The following is a 15069-nucleotide window of genomic DNA, read 5'->3' as shown; positions in this document are numbered from 1 at the left end:
CGTCTCTCTCTCTCTCTCTCTCTCTCTCTCTCTCTCTCTCTCTCTCTCTCTCTCTCTCTCTTATTTATTGTATGAGACTGTACAGATATAATAAACCACTTAGAAGAGCAAAAGATCAGAAAAGGTCAAAGGCTGAGACAGAAGCCTGCTATAACGCAGAACATTCCTACATGTTATAGACCCTTTAAACCCTGGAATATGCTTCTAATATTGTGTATTATATGTGCATGATGCCTTAAAAGCTATAGTAGCTCTTGAAAGGCTTTCAGCTACCTTACAAGTGTAAAAAACCTAAACACAGCAGAAATAACAGCAGGTCATAGTCTATAGCAGTCCAATCCACTGTGAAACATATATTAAAACTATATATGGGCATATATATATAGACTGAAGTGCATGAAAGCCATAGAACGTAGAAGACAGAAGGAACTGAGTCAGGAATACTTGTCTCTGCAATTACAGCAAAGGAGTGTGGATTGCACTATTAGAGGTAGTTAATCAGGTACTAATTGTATTTATACATAGTTATCAATATGATGAAGAGTGTCTATGAATATTTTGACGAATTTACAATCTGTATACAGTGTGCAATAGCTTGGCTAACCTTGCAAACACCAGCAAAAATGTTTGCGCTCGTTTAAGCGCCATAAGCGCCGGTAATGGGGACATCCGGACACATGAAATGGTGCTCTCGCATGTCACGGATTATATTCGCATTTTAGCGGATTTATCCGAAATTTATCGGAAGTAAGACAGCCTTGTCATTCTGGCACCATTTTTGCTCTTAAGAGGTACATCCAAACCTTTACTGTGCCATCCACCCAAAAGAGACCCTCATCCAGGCAAATATTTGTGTATATTTACTATATACAGCATGAACAGGTGTGCAGTCAATGTATTGAATCTTAACTCTCTCTGAAACTGGTCAAAAACAGTCAAAACAGCCTTTGGAGGCCCCAAAACAAGCTCAAACAAAGACCGCGCCCCTTCGGCGATCAAGCGCCTATTACTAATGGTGATTCACGTAGTCCCGGCTGCAGATCTCGCAGATCTGCAGCCGGGACTACGTGAACCGCTATGACTAAGCGTCTAGGGAGGCTTCTGAGGCTTGCCAGATTCACAAGCCCACCTTTCCTCCAATAAATTATCAGTAATTTCGCTAAAATGCGGATATAATCCGCAGCATGCGAAAAAATGCGTGCGTATGTTTGATAGCTCCAATCACTAGTGTTAATGATGCTAAAATGGGCGCAAACATGTCTGCTTCCCTGCACAAGGTTATTCCCACTACTATACACTACATACATACTGTAAATTGACCAAAATATTTATAGGGACTCCTCAACATGTTGGACATCATGTGAGAATACATGAGGATCACATTCACTGGCTGAGAAAGAGTAGGAGCAGGAGAAAAGCAGATGGCACTTGAGCGCTTATAGAGCACTTATTTGCATATGTTTGCCTAGTTTCTTCTCCTCAGTTCTCTCCTTCAAACATTTAATATTCTATACATAAATACATATTCTGAATCCTCTCTTTCAGCTCTATTTGCTCATATATAAAGCACCAAAATGTGCCCACATTTGAGATGGCACTTTTGCACTCAGGCCTGGCCAGCACACATGAAAGACAGTGTTGCTACACAGGCACATCCAAGTTTTTCACCTTCTAGTGGTTACATGTAGCTAGATGTATGCTAGGAGTATCTAGGTACCAAATTTTAAGTTGATACTCAAAGTGTGGAAGGCTGTAAAAATCAAGCAAGTTTCACTCCAAAGTTTGAAATGAACCCTAACCCAAGTTTCATGGACTAGTGTAGTGTGAATACAAATAAGACTCCCACACATTGGACTAAGTTTCGTGACAGTGCTAAAAAGCTCCCAAAGTGCCAGTCTGTACAGAACAATTCTTCATTACATTCAGAAATTGTAACTAGATGGTCCCCTGCCATATTGTAAGAAGTGCTAGACAGTCACAGTTCAAAATCAAACAGGGTGACATAGGTTTGTGCTATGTCATGCTTCTCAGGCTTTGTCCTTTGTGAGGCAAGGCTACTGTAATGGACATATGCATCGGTGAGCCAGGGATATCTCTGTCTTCCTTCCAGCCTCCCGGCCTGTTGGCAGGCATGTTGTGTAAGGGCTAGAGCACTAACCCTCCCCTTGTAGGACAACAGGCTTGGTGGCACCTGATGCCATCAGTGCGCCCACCTGCCTCATCAGCCTGGGCTCTCGACACCTTGTGTGTCTCATGTTTTGTATCCCCTCCTTTGTTCCTATTCCTTTTATCCTTTGACTTCCCATGACTCCCTTTGACTCATCCTGACTTTCTTCGGATCCGTCTCGGCTCCTCATTATGACTTAGGGTAGGAGTTCTAGTATATATAGGTGTAAATACAATGGTGTACCGTAGTTTCTTGAGAATCGAGACTTACCCCACTCTTTCTCTGGTGTGATAACCTCTCACAAGCTCAGATTCTCATCTCCGAGGTCCTGCAATATAGCCGCTGACTCACTGATTACTTGACTCGTCAAGCGTCTACTGAAGCCAAACCTTACATGTTGCACACATTGCAAAAGCTAAGGAACTGGCCGCTGGTCTCAAGTCTTTGACACTTGGGTAGCAGCCCTGAGCCAGCTGCAGGAACTGGGCAGATATTTGGGCATACAAGAATTGAGGTTCTTGAGTATTACAGTACTTTTATTAGTTTAGCAAAGATCTTTGTTTTCCTGTTCATTTCTTCTGCTTTGAGCAAGCCATTCAATATTCAAGTTGATGCGCCCAATTCATGACAGGTGCTTGCTGCTCATGCTCTCCATAAATCTCACCTTTTTTTGTGCATTCACAATTTTGCCACCAATACATTGTGTAAACTATGCCAATGTAGATGTCAATACGGTCAAAAATTGTCCACAGAGGAGATGCGAAGCTGAGAAGTGCTGACATTGACCAGCTGTATTAGATGTGTTGGATCAATTGTCGATAAGATAACAAAGGACAAAGTGAGACAAAGAGTGTGGAGCGACACAATGTCACAGTCAACAAATTGTTTGAACTGTGGCCGTCTGGTGCACTATAATATTGCTCACCTTGCGTGTGCTGCCACCTACTATGCTCAGGCCCAAATGTAGCTGAGCTGTTGACATTTCATGCCTGCCAGGGCTGACAGCTGCAAGACACGCAAAAATTTCCATAAGAGATTAGATGAGGGGCAGACAATGTGTTGAGTGTCTGGTGTATGTAGCACCTGAGTTGCAATCACATGCAAATCACGTGAACATCCAAGTGCGCTTTGCTCTCAGACAGCGGCTTTTTTAGTGCTTAGGCAGGTGTCCAAGTACCCTCTCCCACTACTGCATTGGGCTCTGTGATGCTCACAGTGCAATGGAGGGCTCAGGAAGCCTCAATCATGAAGGTACAGGCTGTAACATAACATATATATATATATAATAGTTTTCTAGTAGTAATGGCCTTGGTTCTTGGCTGGGAGACATCAGTGTTCCTTAGGTGAATTTCCGGCTTGAACATGTTCCCAAAAAAAAAAATAGCAATGTGTCCAGCCCTATTATTGCACATATAATGAAAGTCTGAGCACTCCATACAGCAGAATAATGTTATAAAGCAATTCTGAGCACTTCTTTTCATGTACTGGTGGCTCCCAGGAGCTCTCTGCTCTCACACGGTATGACATCCATTTCCCATGGTATTTACACATTTATATATGTCACTAGATGTATCTCACTGGTTCACACAAACACAAGTTACCAAAATGTATGATTAGGCCAAGATGAGCACCTGTTGTAAGAAGAGCTGCAAAGTGCTTACCAGGTCCATATCTAGTGAAAGTGCGATAAGTAACATTCAATCCATGCCTCTCTCCCTCAATATGCTCCCAAAAACATAATATTTTTATATGCATAGCAGACAGTATATAAATTACTCATCACCAACGACAGCTGGTTTTGTTTGGTAGGCAGCGGGTGAGAATTCAGTGTCCGAGTTCCTAGGGTGTCGGAGTTCCTGATAAGATACAGTATACCTGTGTCTCTAGTAGCAAGTGCATGAACGTCAAACGCGCACGCACAGCCCTAGACACCCATATAAAAGGAAAATTTGCGGCCAGCGCGGGGGCGAGGATTTACAGCAGTACTGTTGAAGAAACAAAACAAAAAAACCTCGATGATTTTCAGGTGACATTTAAAACAGCTCAGCGTAGGCTAAAAGCGACATGAACCGTAAGTACACCGAGCAAGAGCCTGAGGGGTCAACCGGTCACGGGACGAAGATGTAGGCAAGCCTTATCTGTCGCATGATAACGTCGATCGACTTTGAAAATATAGTGAGACGCCGAAGCCTGCACTCTTTCCCACTCTCCTCATTACTCGTTTCGTCCAGCAGCGCTTCTTCATTCATAGGACAACATATATCGGCCAAATGCTGTCCAAGATAACGCTGAAAGTCTGTGCGCCGCGTGCTGTTCAGGTCAGCAGAGGCCGACGCGCCCTGTGCTCACTGCTCTGGTTGATGCGCTCAACATCTATGCATCTCTGACGGTCCTTATCGTTTAGGGATGCATGTGAAGCATTGCCTCAAAGAATGTATCTCGACTATCTGGGGCGTGTGATGGCCATCCTGATGGCGTCACGGTATCTTGTTGCATGATACTGATCCTAGTATCCTCGATGGTGAGTATCGTCCTCGTCCTCTCCTTTCCCTCAGACGTCCTTTCGTCTGCCCTTTCACTCTTTTGGACTCCACTCTTTACTTTATTCTCTTCAACGCGCCCACAATACCTTCCCCATCCTTCATTGCGCTTTGCATGTTGTTCTGACGTGCATCTTTGCCTCGTTCCAGACATCTGGGGATGAACTTCACACTTGATGATACCGCGATCCAGCTTGTATATACCCACTGGGCGGCCCAGAGTCCCAACGACCTCAACGTTTCCGAGTTCTTTGGTGGGACCTACCATGTCGCGCAAGCGAACGGGGCGACTCTGAACATGTCTGTCTCCGGCGGAGCTCTGTACATCTATGGCTCGACAGGGCCTGGACATGTGAGCACATACTATCTCGTATTCCGTTGACCGAGTTCACGGATACGTGGTCGCTAGGGAACATTCAGTGTGCAAGTTGACGACTCCATCACTTATTTATCGGCGAACGCCGCAGATACCCGTTTCCAGCAGCTACTTTTCGCGACGACCTTCAGCTCGCAAATTCCTTCGCCGCATTTCGTCTCAGTGACCGCACTCCTCAGCAAAGACACACCCTGGTTCGACATTGACTTTGTTACGATCAGCTCGACTAACGTTTCGTACGTCCATGTCTCTACTCCTAAACTTTATCAATGCAAGACATATCTGATCTTTCCCATCTCATAGATCCCAAGAAGCTGTGACCGCGCTCCCCAATACTTTATCTGTTCCATGGCAGACTAGGTAAGGGCCAGTCTTTCTCTGCCGCAATGCTCGATGCTAACTCCAGGTAATATAGCGCCGCTATGACATCAAGTCTTGTCTCCAGCGGTGCTTCCTCCGCCGAAAATCCTGGCACTCATGCGTACGTACTAATTATTTGTTTCCGCGCTTGTGTCTGACTTGAATACTCAGATCGCACATTGAGAAGATCAATGTTGCAGCTGAAGTTCTGGCTATCATCTTTGGCTCGTTCATTGTGCTTGCGGGCTTGTTGCTCCTCATCTACATATTCCTTCGTCACCGCTATGATCTCCATCGCGCCAAAGAACGAGCCTTCCGTATTGGCAACTCTGGCTCGGGGTCTGATGCAGACAGGGTCATGACGGCGAAGAAAACAGCTATCAGTGCGCCGGAAAACTTCCAGCACATGACATCGTACACCGGTTCCGGTTCGAATCTCAACTTACTTGGAGCTGTCAGTGCGACCGGAAGCTCAGCCGCGTTGAGTCATCCGCCGGAAGTTGGCGTCAATGCCTTGACCGCGGAAGTCCGCCTCGCGCTGCCGTCCGGCCATGCTGGAGCCACACATAATAGCGCCAAAATGCTCTCTCCACCACCCAGCCCCGGTTTTGGTACACTTGCGAGTAGCAGCAGTCTTACGCTAACGACTGCTAGCGGTACAACCAAAGCATCCGATGCGAGTGGAAAGGCGCTACTCACATCCGCGGCGCCGGCCGACATGGGCGAGAGCACTCACTCTGTGACAGGGTATTCAGGACCTGTTGCAAGCTACGCCACTGCGATGGCTGGATCAGAGGTTACGAGCATGGCACAAACGCATGCTACAATATCTGAAGCACAAGGTTCATCGAAGCCGTTTGCATTTCTTAGCTCGGCACCATCCGCGTTCAACCATATACTCAAGCGGATGAGTAAGGGTGATGCCGACTCAATGAAGACAAATTTTTTGCAGGTCTGATCAGATGTAGTATGCAGGGATTCGACCGGCACGTGGACTTCTGATATTGATGCTAGTTTTGTTTTAATTATATATTGCATCATCCTTATTTTTGTCATATAGACTTGTTCAGAGAGGGCTGTAGTGCCAGTCCTCAGCGAGTACAGTTTCTTCGCTCTCCTTATTGCTCTTGGCTATATAATAAGGCTGTGAAAACTGAGGTCGAGAAACTCATGCAAGTCAATGTCACAACTGAGGAAGGCGTGAAATGGCCATGGAGATGCCAGTTCGCGATATCGGCTCGTGTAAGAGGAAGTCGTCTCGCAAATATTTACAAAAATCAGCTGCAGCTAGAAGAAAACTTGTCTCCTGGTGAACCGGTGGAGGGCTCTGTCGGAAGACATCGAGGTCGGTGACAAAACCTCGCTTCCTAGTAAACGGGCGGTTAAGCACGCTTGCACACAAAATATTCGTAGCACCATACTGTAGAGGAATGTATGGTAGCAATCGAGGGCGAGGCGTGACGCTTTACGACGGGCAACCAGTCATGTGTGACTTGTGACCTAAGGCCTAATAAGAAACCGCCGCCGTCAGGCGGCGGCGCCGCAGGTGCAACTTGCGCAGAAACCAGCAACCAACTGACTGTGACGCGTGACGTTGCTACCATACGTTCCTCTACAGTACAAACGTATGCCAAAAATCTCACATTTTTCACCTACATATTTACTGAGTCTATAAGCCTCTCAGCAAATTCTTCTGTGGAAAAACCTCCGTCCTCCGAGATCCTGATAAGATACGGTAACCTCAGCGTCGGCTTGGCGATCTTGACTGGCTGCTATTCCAGGATACAACCCAATCTACAAGTACATTTGGTACTACTTTCGCAGAAATCTATCTCACATATCTTCATCATCCTCATCCGCCCACTCAACATCGCCCACCGCCTCCTCTCCCTCGCGATACAGTTCATCCAGACCGGTGAGACGTTCCAGGAATCCAGGCTCGCCGCAGGCACTCTGCACAAGAGACCACGCGTCACGTTCGTATGCCTCCAGCACTGCGTCGCCGCAGCCTGTGCAGCGCGAGAAGGCCGCGCCTCGTAAAGGTATCGTCCGAAACTCGGCGAGGTAGCCCCGCAGTTGGTGCGGCACAAGCCCGAGCACGCTTCCCGACGCGTGCGGATCAGGCAGCTCGCCACCCTTCGTAGGTACCGGCGCCGGTGCGTTTACGCTATGGTAAAGGTCAGACAAGATACGGAGGAGGCGAAGGAAAGACGTACCCGTCTGGGTGTTGCAGCAGCGCGGCGAGGAGCTCGACGGCCGTCGATGACGCGGTGGATGCGAGTCCGGGGCGCGTGACCGTGCACATCTGGTCGAGGGTCCTGTCCGTGAGGCTCTGCGCGAAGTTTAACCAACGGCCTGCCATGGTAGTGTGAGAACGGGAGAACTTACGTCTGCAGGCGCAACGATGTCGTTACAGTAGTAACACCCAAGCCGCTCGCCCTTCGCGAGCTCTTTGCGTGCACCATGGCGCATGACAAGGAAGGTGTCAAAGCCTAGCGCAGCATTCATGACAATCTGCACCACCTCATCAGCTTTCCGCCTTAGGAGTAACAATGTGCGCGCCCACCTTGCCCTTCGCCGCGCCGAGTACTGTTGGTAGCCACCGGCTCTCTCGCGAGTCCATGAGGAGAAATACAACGTCATGATCGTCGACGAGCTTCTCCAGTAATTCGACATCCTTCTTTGTTTGCTCGAGCGACGTGGGCGGAATTGGGTGTCCTGGCATCGGTATACTGAGGTTGTGCCCTGTAGAATTCTACCAATGCCACCGAAGGGTTTCAATAACAGGGTGCCAAAGGGAAGACAGAAGACACGCACGATGCCGGGAAATATCTTCTTCAGGTTCTCCGCTGCACATGCAGCTTTGGGCTTCCCACCGTCGAGACAATCCTCAAAAGTAAAGAGCGGTTGTCGCACTGGGTTCGAGAACGACACCCGCGCACTATCAACAAATGTGATTGTTCGCACCCCCCATGCCTGTCGCAGCATCAGTCACGTCTGTCACAAAAGGGGAGACGTGAAGACGCACCATGAGCATCCGCGCGACGTAGCAGCCGAGTGTACCTGCGCCTAGAAGGAGACATCGCGCATTAGCCACGCGCTCGAGATCGAGCTCGGGAAGTATCCGCCAGCGCATGAGTTTCAGATTCAGGTCAACCGCTTGCTCCGCCAGCCTGTGTGCATGAAGCCTGCTAGTACACATAGATTTTCAAGACGAAGAAGAGGCAAACCTCTTTGGATCCATCGTCGGCGCTAGGTCTGCGACCCGTGGCGCAAGCTTGCCCTGAGGGTTCTTCTCCCACCCAACGGCACTTGGACGCTCGCCCGTGCCCTGTACACTCGCCAAACCAGTAACGACGCCGACGCGACTGCGCGACCGTCCATCATGCGGCGGGTCGACGTCGCGCCAGCACAGGACTCGCAACCCAGACGCGGAGTCCATCGAGAAGAGTGGTGAGTGCCGGTGCGCAAGGTAAGTGAGCAGGTTTCGAAGTGGCCAGCCGGGGTTGCTTGGTGCGCCTGAGGGGTCGACAAAGCCAATGAGACGCTACAGACGGCGTACGCAGGTGAGTAGGCATATAAGGGACGGGAAGGGAATGGCATACATGTTCTGGCGGAACACCGTCAAAGAATTTTTGCAATTCTTCAATAGGTGCAACCTCGGGTGCAGCAGAGGAGGTGCGGACAAGGAAAAATTGGCGCGGTTCGGTGTGCAACGCTGTATATACTGCGGAGAGCTGCAAAGAGTGAGCGTCGCCAAATTCAACCACAAGGAGCTCACCGTCTCAGAAGATAGCGTCTCTGACGCACTCTGCCAGTCGCCACCTGCCTCCCATGCAGGCTTTGCAACGAAGGCGGGGAAAGCGAACCAGTAGTAATATCGATACTTCTTCAGGTCGGCGAAGGTGATGAGGAGGAACTTGGTGAGCTTAGAAGTAGAGCCAGACTGGATATCCTTCCATATCTAGGTCGGCAAGCGGGTCAATCATGACGCAGTCGCTTTGATAAACTCATGCATATACGCAAATACAGGAACAAGCAGCTCCGTACCTCATCTGACAGCTCGTTAAACAGTGTAGTCTTATCTGCAGCTTTGAACTCCTCTATTGTGTTGTAGTTCTTCAACAATCCATATGCGGGTACGGCATACTTGGGTATCCTGAAGCGGTCATTAGCAATCGCATGTAAGCTTTGCGGGCACGGAAACGCACTGAGGATGCTGGGTGAACGCATCGCCTGCTAGTGTCAACGCGGACGGCATCGCAATCTCCTGCCCCGTCTCCCTGTCGACGATGGCACGTCCAGGCGCATAGGACGCTGCCACGGGAATGAAGTCATCTGAGAGTTTGAGGACATCGATCTTGAGATTGTTGAGCGCATGCCAGAAGGCCGGCTCGACGAGCGAGGAGAATGGTTGGAATTGGATGATCGCCATATCGTGAGTGTTTGTCGTGAAGCAGAGAAAGCAACGCAGTGCACACTCGCCCGAGAGCACCTGGACGGAGGTGGCGTGAGCACAGGCGGGGGCGGGCAGCAAGCCAAGAATGTCATACCACGTGACTCTGTCTTGATGGCGCATCAATGAGTCCGAGGTCAGGGCGCATCACACCTCTGCAGTACAGCAGGCTTCATTGACAGTCGCTCTAGTCGCCGTGGACAACGTTACGATGGGAAGAATCGTTCCCTACGTGCCAGAATCACTTGCAGGTTGCCGAAACTCGTACGAGCTTGTCTGCGTCATGTACCACGCCCTCGAAGGTAAGTATGCTTTAGGCCCTGCTCGTCATGCTCAGCCCCCTCGCATCCTGACGTTGTGTATGTGGCAGCACATAAGGCGTATTACGAAGCTGGCGTTCTGCACGGACATATCAGCGATCGAGTCATCATGCGCATTCCGCACGAGACGCGGAACGATATCACACGAGGCATCCTCCTCGATCTTGACAACTCTTACAACTGGAAGCGGCACGCATCGAAGCCTGTGTTGAGTTCGAGTGCCTCTCCTAAGTCTAAGGAGGAGTTAAAGGCGAATGTTGAGGATAGCAAGGGAGAGGCAGGACAGTACGAGAGAAACGTAAGCGCAAGTGACGCCATGCTCGGCCGCGGAATGAAGAAGTGGCTAGCAGGCCAGTGAGCGGGTAGATACCTACACATGCTTGGGGGATTGGAGAAGAGCTTCTGAGATCTCAGTGCTGTTTAAATCCGTGCCTGTTTGCTCAGTTCAAGGACGCATGCCACAACTCGCCCGATGGGTCGCGCCAGTATACGTATCGCACCGCTCAAGCGTCGGAAGTGTAGTTAGCATCGTCCATGGTCACCAAGCTTCCTTTCCCATACAGCACGAAGTCGCGCTCACTTGTACAGACCTTGCGTGACATGCTCACCGCGCTGTGCGCATATACGACACACTCTGCTTATACATCCGACAGTGGTGATGCACTATGACTGGCTAAGCTACCATGGATCTCCTTCGGCATGTGTATGCGCGCTGTCCTGCTTCGCGAAGTGGTCGGGACGGGCATCACGTGCGATCTCAACCAGGCCGACGAGTGGGCAAGGGTGCGAAATACAGCACGTAGGTTGGAGGGAACAGGAGAAGTCGTGCTTGTGTCAAGATAATGGAGGGAAAGACGGGAGCTGGGCAGCAGTCTACGAAAAGCAAGACAAACGAACCCTTCCCTAGGCGCACCAAGGTACCTGCGCTCGCTGGCGACACGACACGGCTACCGTGAAACGCAGAGGATAGGCACCGAGGAGATCGAGTAGTCTGTGCACCTTTAAAGAGTACCGAAGTCTTATGTAAGAGAGCAGGTGCTCGGGAAGGGCATGAAGAACTGGTTGACGGGAAAGCAACTGCCTTGTGAGGCCGAGATATGGCTTGGCAAACGTACTTTTAGCCCCAATTCATGGATTAGCTTGAGTTCTGAACTTCAACAGGGTCGCCACTCACGATATCAGAAGTTTCGTTACCTTTGGCATACCATAGCATGGTCAGTTGTGTAAATCGTCGACCATCTACTCCAAAGTATTCTCAGGTTATGCCATTACTTTTGGTGCAAGGTATCTTCGCGGATGTCCCTCACACTCATGCAAAGCCGATAATTTTCACAGTATGTGTGTGCGCAAGCAGAGTGTAATGGGTACAAGGCGGTGTACGAAGGATGCGCAGCAGGCCTCCGCGCGCCCGGTGGAGTATGTCATGTGCAGAAACACGCCGGCGAAGTGAGAGTACACACAACAAAATAACAGAGAGTTGGCGAGGTTAATCGAAGAGACCAAAGCCCTGCACACACATATCGTTTCAGAGACAAAGACTGCACGACGGAAAATAGAGAAGGCGCACCATGTCGTCGTCTGATTCCTCTTTCTCTTCCTCCTTCTTCTTCTCCTCCTCCTTGGGCGCTTCAGCGCCACCAGCAGCCCCGCCAGCAGCCGCAGGAGCGCCACCGGCTGCGGGGGCACCACCGCCCGCACCAATGTTAGACAGGAGCTCCTTCACGTTTTTTCCCTCGAGGGCCTTGGCGAGAAGAGTTGCCCAGATAGCCTCGACATCAGCACCCGCAGCGGTCGTCAGCGCGGTGATCTTGTCCGACTATTAAATTTCGATTGAAAAATTAGGGAAAACAGGGAAATGGGATTCAAGACGGGCGGGCAGGCACGCACGGTGATCTCGACGCCATCGTCGGCGAGAATGAGGGCGGCGTAGGTTGCAGCAAGTTCTACGTTGGCCTAATGCAGAGCAACGGATTGTTAGCATATTCGTTCATCGCAAAGCGCACTAGTCATTTCAATGATCTTCATCCGGCAAACAGCACCTCCATCTAGCCTCCAGTTCTGTCATCCAGCCTCCCAGACTACGGAAACTGCACTCCAACCGCGCCAGAAATGCCTAGGGACAGCGTCTTACCATTATAAATCGTCGAGAGTCGCAAGGACTAGGTCAAAGGGAGTCTTGTCGCATTGTAGACGGGCTGGATGTTGATGATTTCAGTTTCCCGCTGTCATGCCGTTTGCCACGTGGAAAAAGCGCCTATCGAAATTGGCGCTCGCGGCACCAACACTAGTTCAGCGACTTCCAAACAACTTCTCTTCTTCGCCCCGAGTTTATTGCCCAATACTACCTGTCCGGTATTCAATATTCCAGTCCGGGCATGCTGCTATGTGGCTGAATTTGGTAAGTTTGACATGTTGGTTGTCAAAATGTGAAACAGATTCGGATCCGGTAAGCTGAACCCTTTGATCCTAACATATACAAACAGTATTCTTCACCATCGACCACCAAGTCAACCACCACCTCGACCTTGTAGACTCCTATAACTGCGCGGATCCTCTGCTTTTATTCCAAATTAACAATATCCAGCTGCATTTGAGTAATATCCAGTGCCTCATGTCGGCCGTACCGTCTACAAGCCGTACTAACTCAGAGGGACCTGATCGCAAGCGCCCGCGTCGGAAGCTCGAAGACGAAGAGATCAAAGTCCTGGAGAGTCACCCCACCCTCTACTTCGATGACGGAAACATTATTTTGAGCTGCGGCAGCACTCTCTTTCGTGTACACCGCACGCTGCTCGCCAAACACTCTCCGGTCTTCCAACAAATGTTCATGCCAATGGACGGAGTCAAGCATGAGATGGAGAGAGGGTGCAAGCATTTTAGCGTGGACGACAGCAGGGAGGATATGGAAGCGCTGTTAGAGGTGATATACGGTGGCTTGTGAGTTGCCTCTTCGTCTCTATCTTTGCTGGTTTTCGATGCGCTCGCCCCGCAGACGCATCGACACCGTAGCTTTGACGGCGGAGAGCTTTCCGCTATTGTCCAGTCTCCTGCAAATGTGCACGAAGTATGAAATTGAACGCCCTCGTTCCGAGGTTATCGCACGCATACAGGCCAACTGGCCACACGACCTCGCGAAGCACGACGCAATCGTTGACGCCAGAATCCGCAGATACATGAACACCCATGTACACGAGTTGCCACAGAACACACTCCTGTGCGATGTAGACGAAGACATGGACCTACATCCTGCAGCTGTCATTTCTCTCCTGCGCCAGTGCGGATACACCACACCTGAGCTCCTTGCCGCCCTCTTCTACGCACTCAGCCGCTGCTCAAAGAAATTCGGTGGTACAGCACCCGGTTTCAGCATCTCACCCCTATCTCACGCCGACATCGAAAGACTCATCGTCGGTATTGAACGCCTGCGCGAAGCACACAGCAGGCTGATGATTGCTATGCCACTAGGCCAGCAAGCCCATATGCAGCTTTGCGGGCCAGGGCTTCTCACACACAACAATACTCAGGTTTTCCCCGCCGCTGTGAATGGTCTTAATCGCCCAATAGAATTTTGGCGGGCAGCCGCCGACAAAGTCCAGCGGGCTACACAGGGTCTTCCGGGTACACGGCCGCCATGCGCCGCATGTTGCGACGCTGCTGCTGCCACGATAAGGGCCAGTCGGGAAGCTCTCTGGGGACGCATGGCCGAGATTTTTGAGCTCGCGTGACCTTCTTCCTTTTTCTCTTTGCACCTTGCATGCATGCTGTCGCGGATGTCTGACGCTGATTCGTTCCGTCTACCTTCGCGCCGTGATTCCTCTCATTTCCCACAACACGACCGTAACTCATCATTACTCAGATTTTCGTTATATTTGCTGCCGGAATCGACACGTCTTGCGCTAGTTTTTGAAATCGAACAGGCTCGGCATCATTATATTGTTATTTGTGGCAGTCTCGCTAATGCGCCCCGATTGGTTTTATTCAGGCTTTTGCCTTTGCATACACCAGGAAGATGTCCGGGTGTCAGGTGTCTTGGATCAGATGGCATGCCTTAGTAGCATACCTTGTGCATTGCTGGTACCTACACTGGAGGTGCCAATAAATGCCATAATGGCACCCGAGGCGTGTCGGTCCGAGCGCGAGCTCAGGACGCATGAGCGATATCGATACGCTTGAACATTTCCAGGCGGTAGTTCTGAGCGCAACCGTGCTGAAGTAGTGTAGGAATACGCTCGCAAGCTATAAAAGCTGTTTAGATGCTTGGAGATTATAGGAATAAAGGCCCCCGTGGTGTGCCGCGAGTCTTCTGACGACTTTCGCTGCGGAACAGAGGCAAGCTCCGCCGGTACGACGTTCGATTTGGTTAACGCTGACGGCCCCTGCGAAGCTGTAGCTCGTTCAAGTCCTGGACAGCCGTCACGTATCATCGAACACAGCAGCCAAGCACCTAGAGACGACGACGTTCGACTCGGAGGGATTCGTACAATGATACCCACCGCTGTTCAGCTCGCGTCGAACCAGACAGGAGTTGGTACAACCGAGTAAGGCACAACCTCAGGCTTATCCCGCACCCACTCCCTCACGTTCCGATGGGATGAGCCCTCGGGTCGCGCCTACTACCGCACTTCAACAATAGTCGCCACAAGCGGTGATCGTGCACTTCCCCACTGTCAGCTCTGGATACATGTACATAAGATGGAGAATTAGAAGGGGAAGAAGCGAGCACTGGAGGTCGAGGAAGCCAAGGAAGAGGATGCTGATCAAGAGCCTTGAAAGAAGCACGCTGCGAACAAGGAGACAGCTGCCGCCTGCCGCAGCGGGTGCGATCGTGACGAGCGTGACCATGAGGGCCG

The 15069-nt window shown here is 50.4% G+C and overlaps 5 protein-coding genes across 5 annotated transcripts; 3 read left to right on the top strand and 2 right to left on the bottom strand.

Moving 5' to 3' along the window:
* The first annotated feature begins 5601 nt into the window (after positions 1–5601).
* Positions 5602–6589, top strand: PHACADRAFT_254468 (uncharacterized protein). The gene has a single exon (XM_007394773.1). The coding sequence runs from the start codon at positions 5802–5804 to the stop codon at positions 6399–6401; it is 600 nt and encodes a 199-aa protein (XP_007394835.1). The 5' UTR covers positions 5602–5801; the 3' UTR covers positions 6402–6589.
* Positions 6590–7202: 613 nt separating this feature from the next.
* PHACADRAFT_254465 (uncharacterized protein) lies at positions 7203–9929 on the bottom strand. The gene is made up of 11 exons (XM_007394772.1): positions 9655–9929; positions 9494–9602; positions 9225–9407; positions 9049–9180; positions 8674–8990; positions 8472–8616; positions 8261–8419; positions 8010–8198; positions 7832–7957; positions 7660–7775; positions 7203–7610 (listed from the first exon to the last, which is right to left on the bottom strand). Exons 1-11 carry the CDS (start codon positions 9876–9878, stop codon positions 7277–7279), a joined length of 2034 nt encoding a protein of 677 aa, XP_007394834.1. The 5' UTR covers positions 9879–9929; the 3' UTR covers positions 7203–7276.
* A 119-nt stretch (positions 9930–10048) lies between these two features.
* On the top strand, positions 10049–10863 carry PHACADRAFT_254464 (uncharacterized protein). Its single transcript, XM_007394771.1, has one exon. The coding sequence runs from the start codon at positions 10329–10331 to the stop codon at positions 10575–10577; it is 249 nt and encodes an 82-aa protein (XP_007394833.1). The 5' UTR covers positions 10049–10328; the 3' UTR covers positions 10578–10863.
* Positions 10864–11542: 679 nt separating this feature from the next.
* PHACADRAFT_254463 (uncharacterized protein) lies at positions 11543–12399 on the bottom strand. The gene is made up of 4 exons (XM_007394770.1): positions 12351–12399; positions 12107–12172; positions 11787–12035; positions 11543–11726 (listed from the first exon to the last, which is right to left on the bottom strand). The coding sequence occupies exons 1-4, from the start codon at positions 12351–12353 to the stop codon at positions 11706–11708; spliced, it is 339 nt and encodes a 112-aa protein (XP_007394832.1). The 5' UTR covers positions 12354–12399; the 3' UTR covers positions 11543–11705.
* A 628-nt stretch (positions 12400–13027) lies between these two features.
* PHACADRAFT_254462 (uncharacterized protein) lies at positions 13028–14036 on the top strand. The gene is made up of 2 exons (XM_007394769.1): positions 13028–13156; positions 13212–14036. Exons 1-2 carry the CDS (start codon positions 13041–13043, stop codon positions 13942–13944), a joined length of 849 nt encoding a protein of 282 aa, XP_007394831.1. The 5' UTR covers positions 13028–13040; the 3' UTR covers positions 13945–14036.
* The last annotated feature ends 1033 nt before the right edge of the window (positions 14037–15069 follow it).

The sequence above is a fragment of the Phanerochaete carnosa genome (assembly GCF_000300595.1).
Source record: "Phanerochaete carnosa HHB-10118-sp unplaced genomic scaffold PHACAscaffold_4, whole genome shotgun sequence".
Lineage (NCBI taxonomy): Eukaryota > Fungi > Basidiomycota > Agaricomycetes > Polyporales > Phanerochaetaceae > Phanerochaete > Phanerochaete carnosa.
The sequence above is the reverse complement of the archived record's forward strand: the minus strand, read 5'-3'. Positions and strand labels throughout refer to the sequence as shown.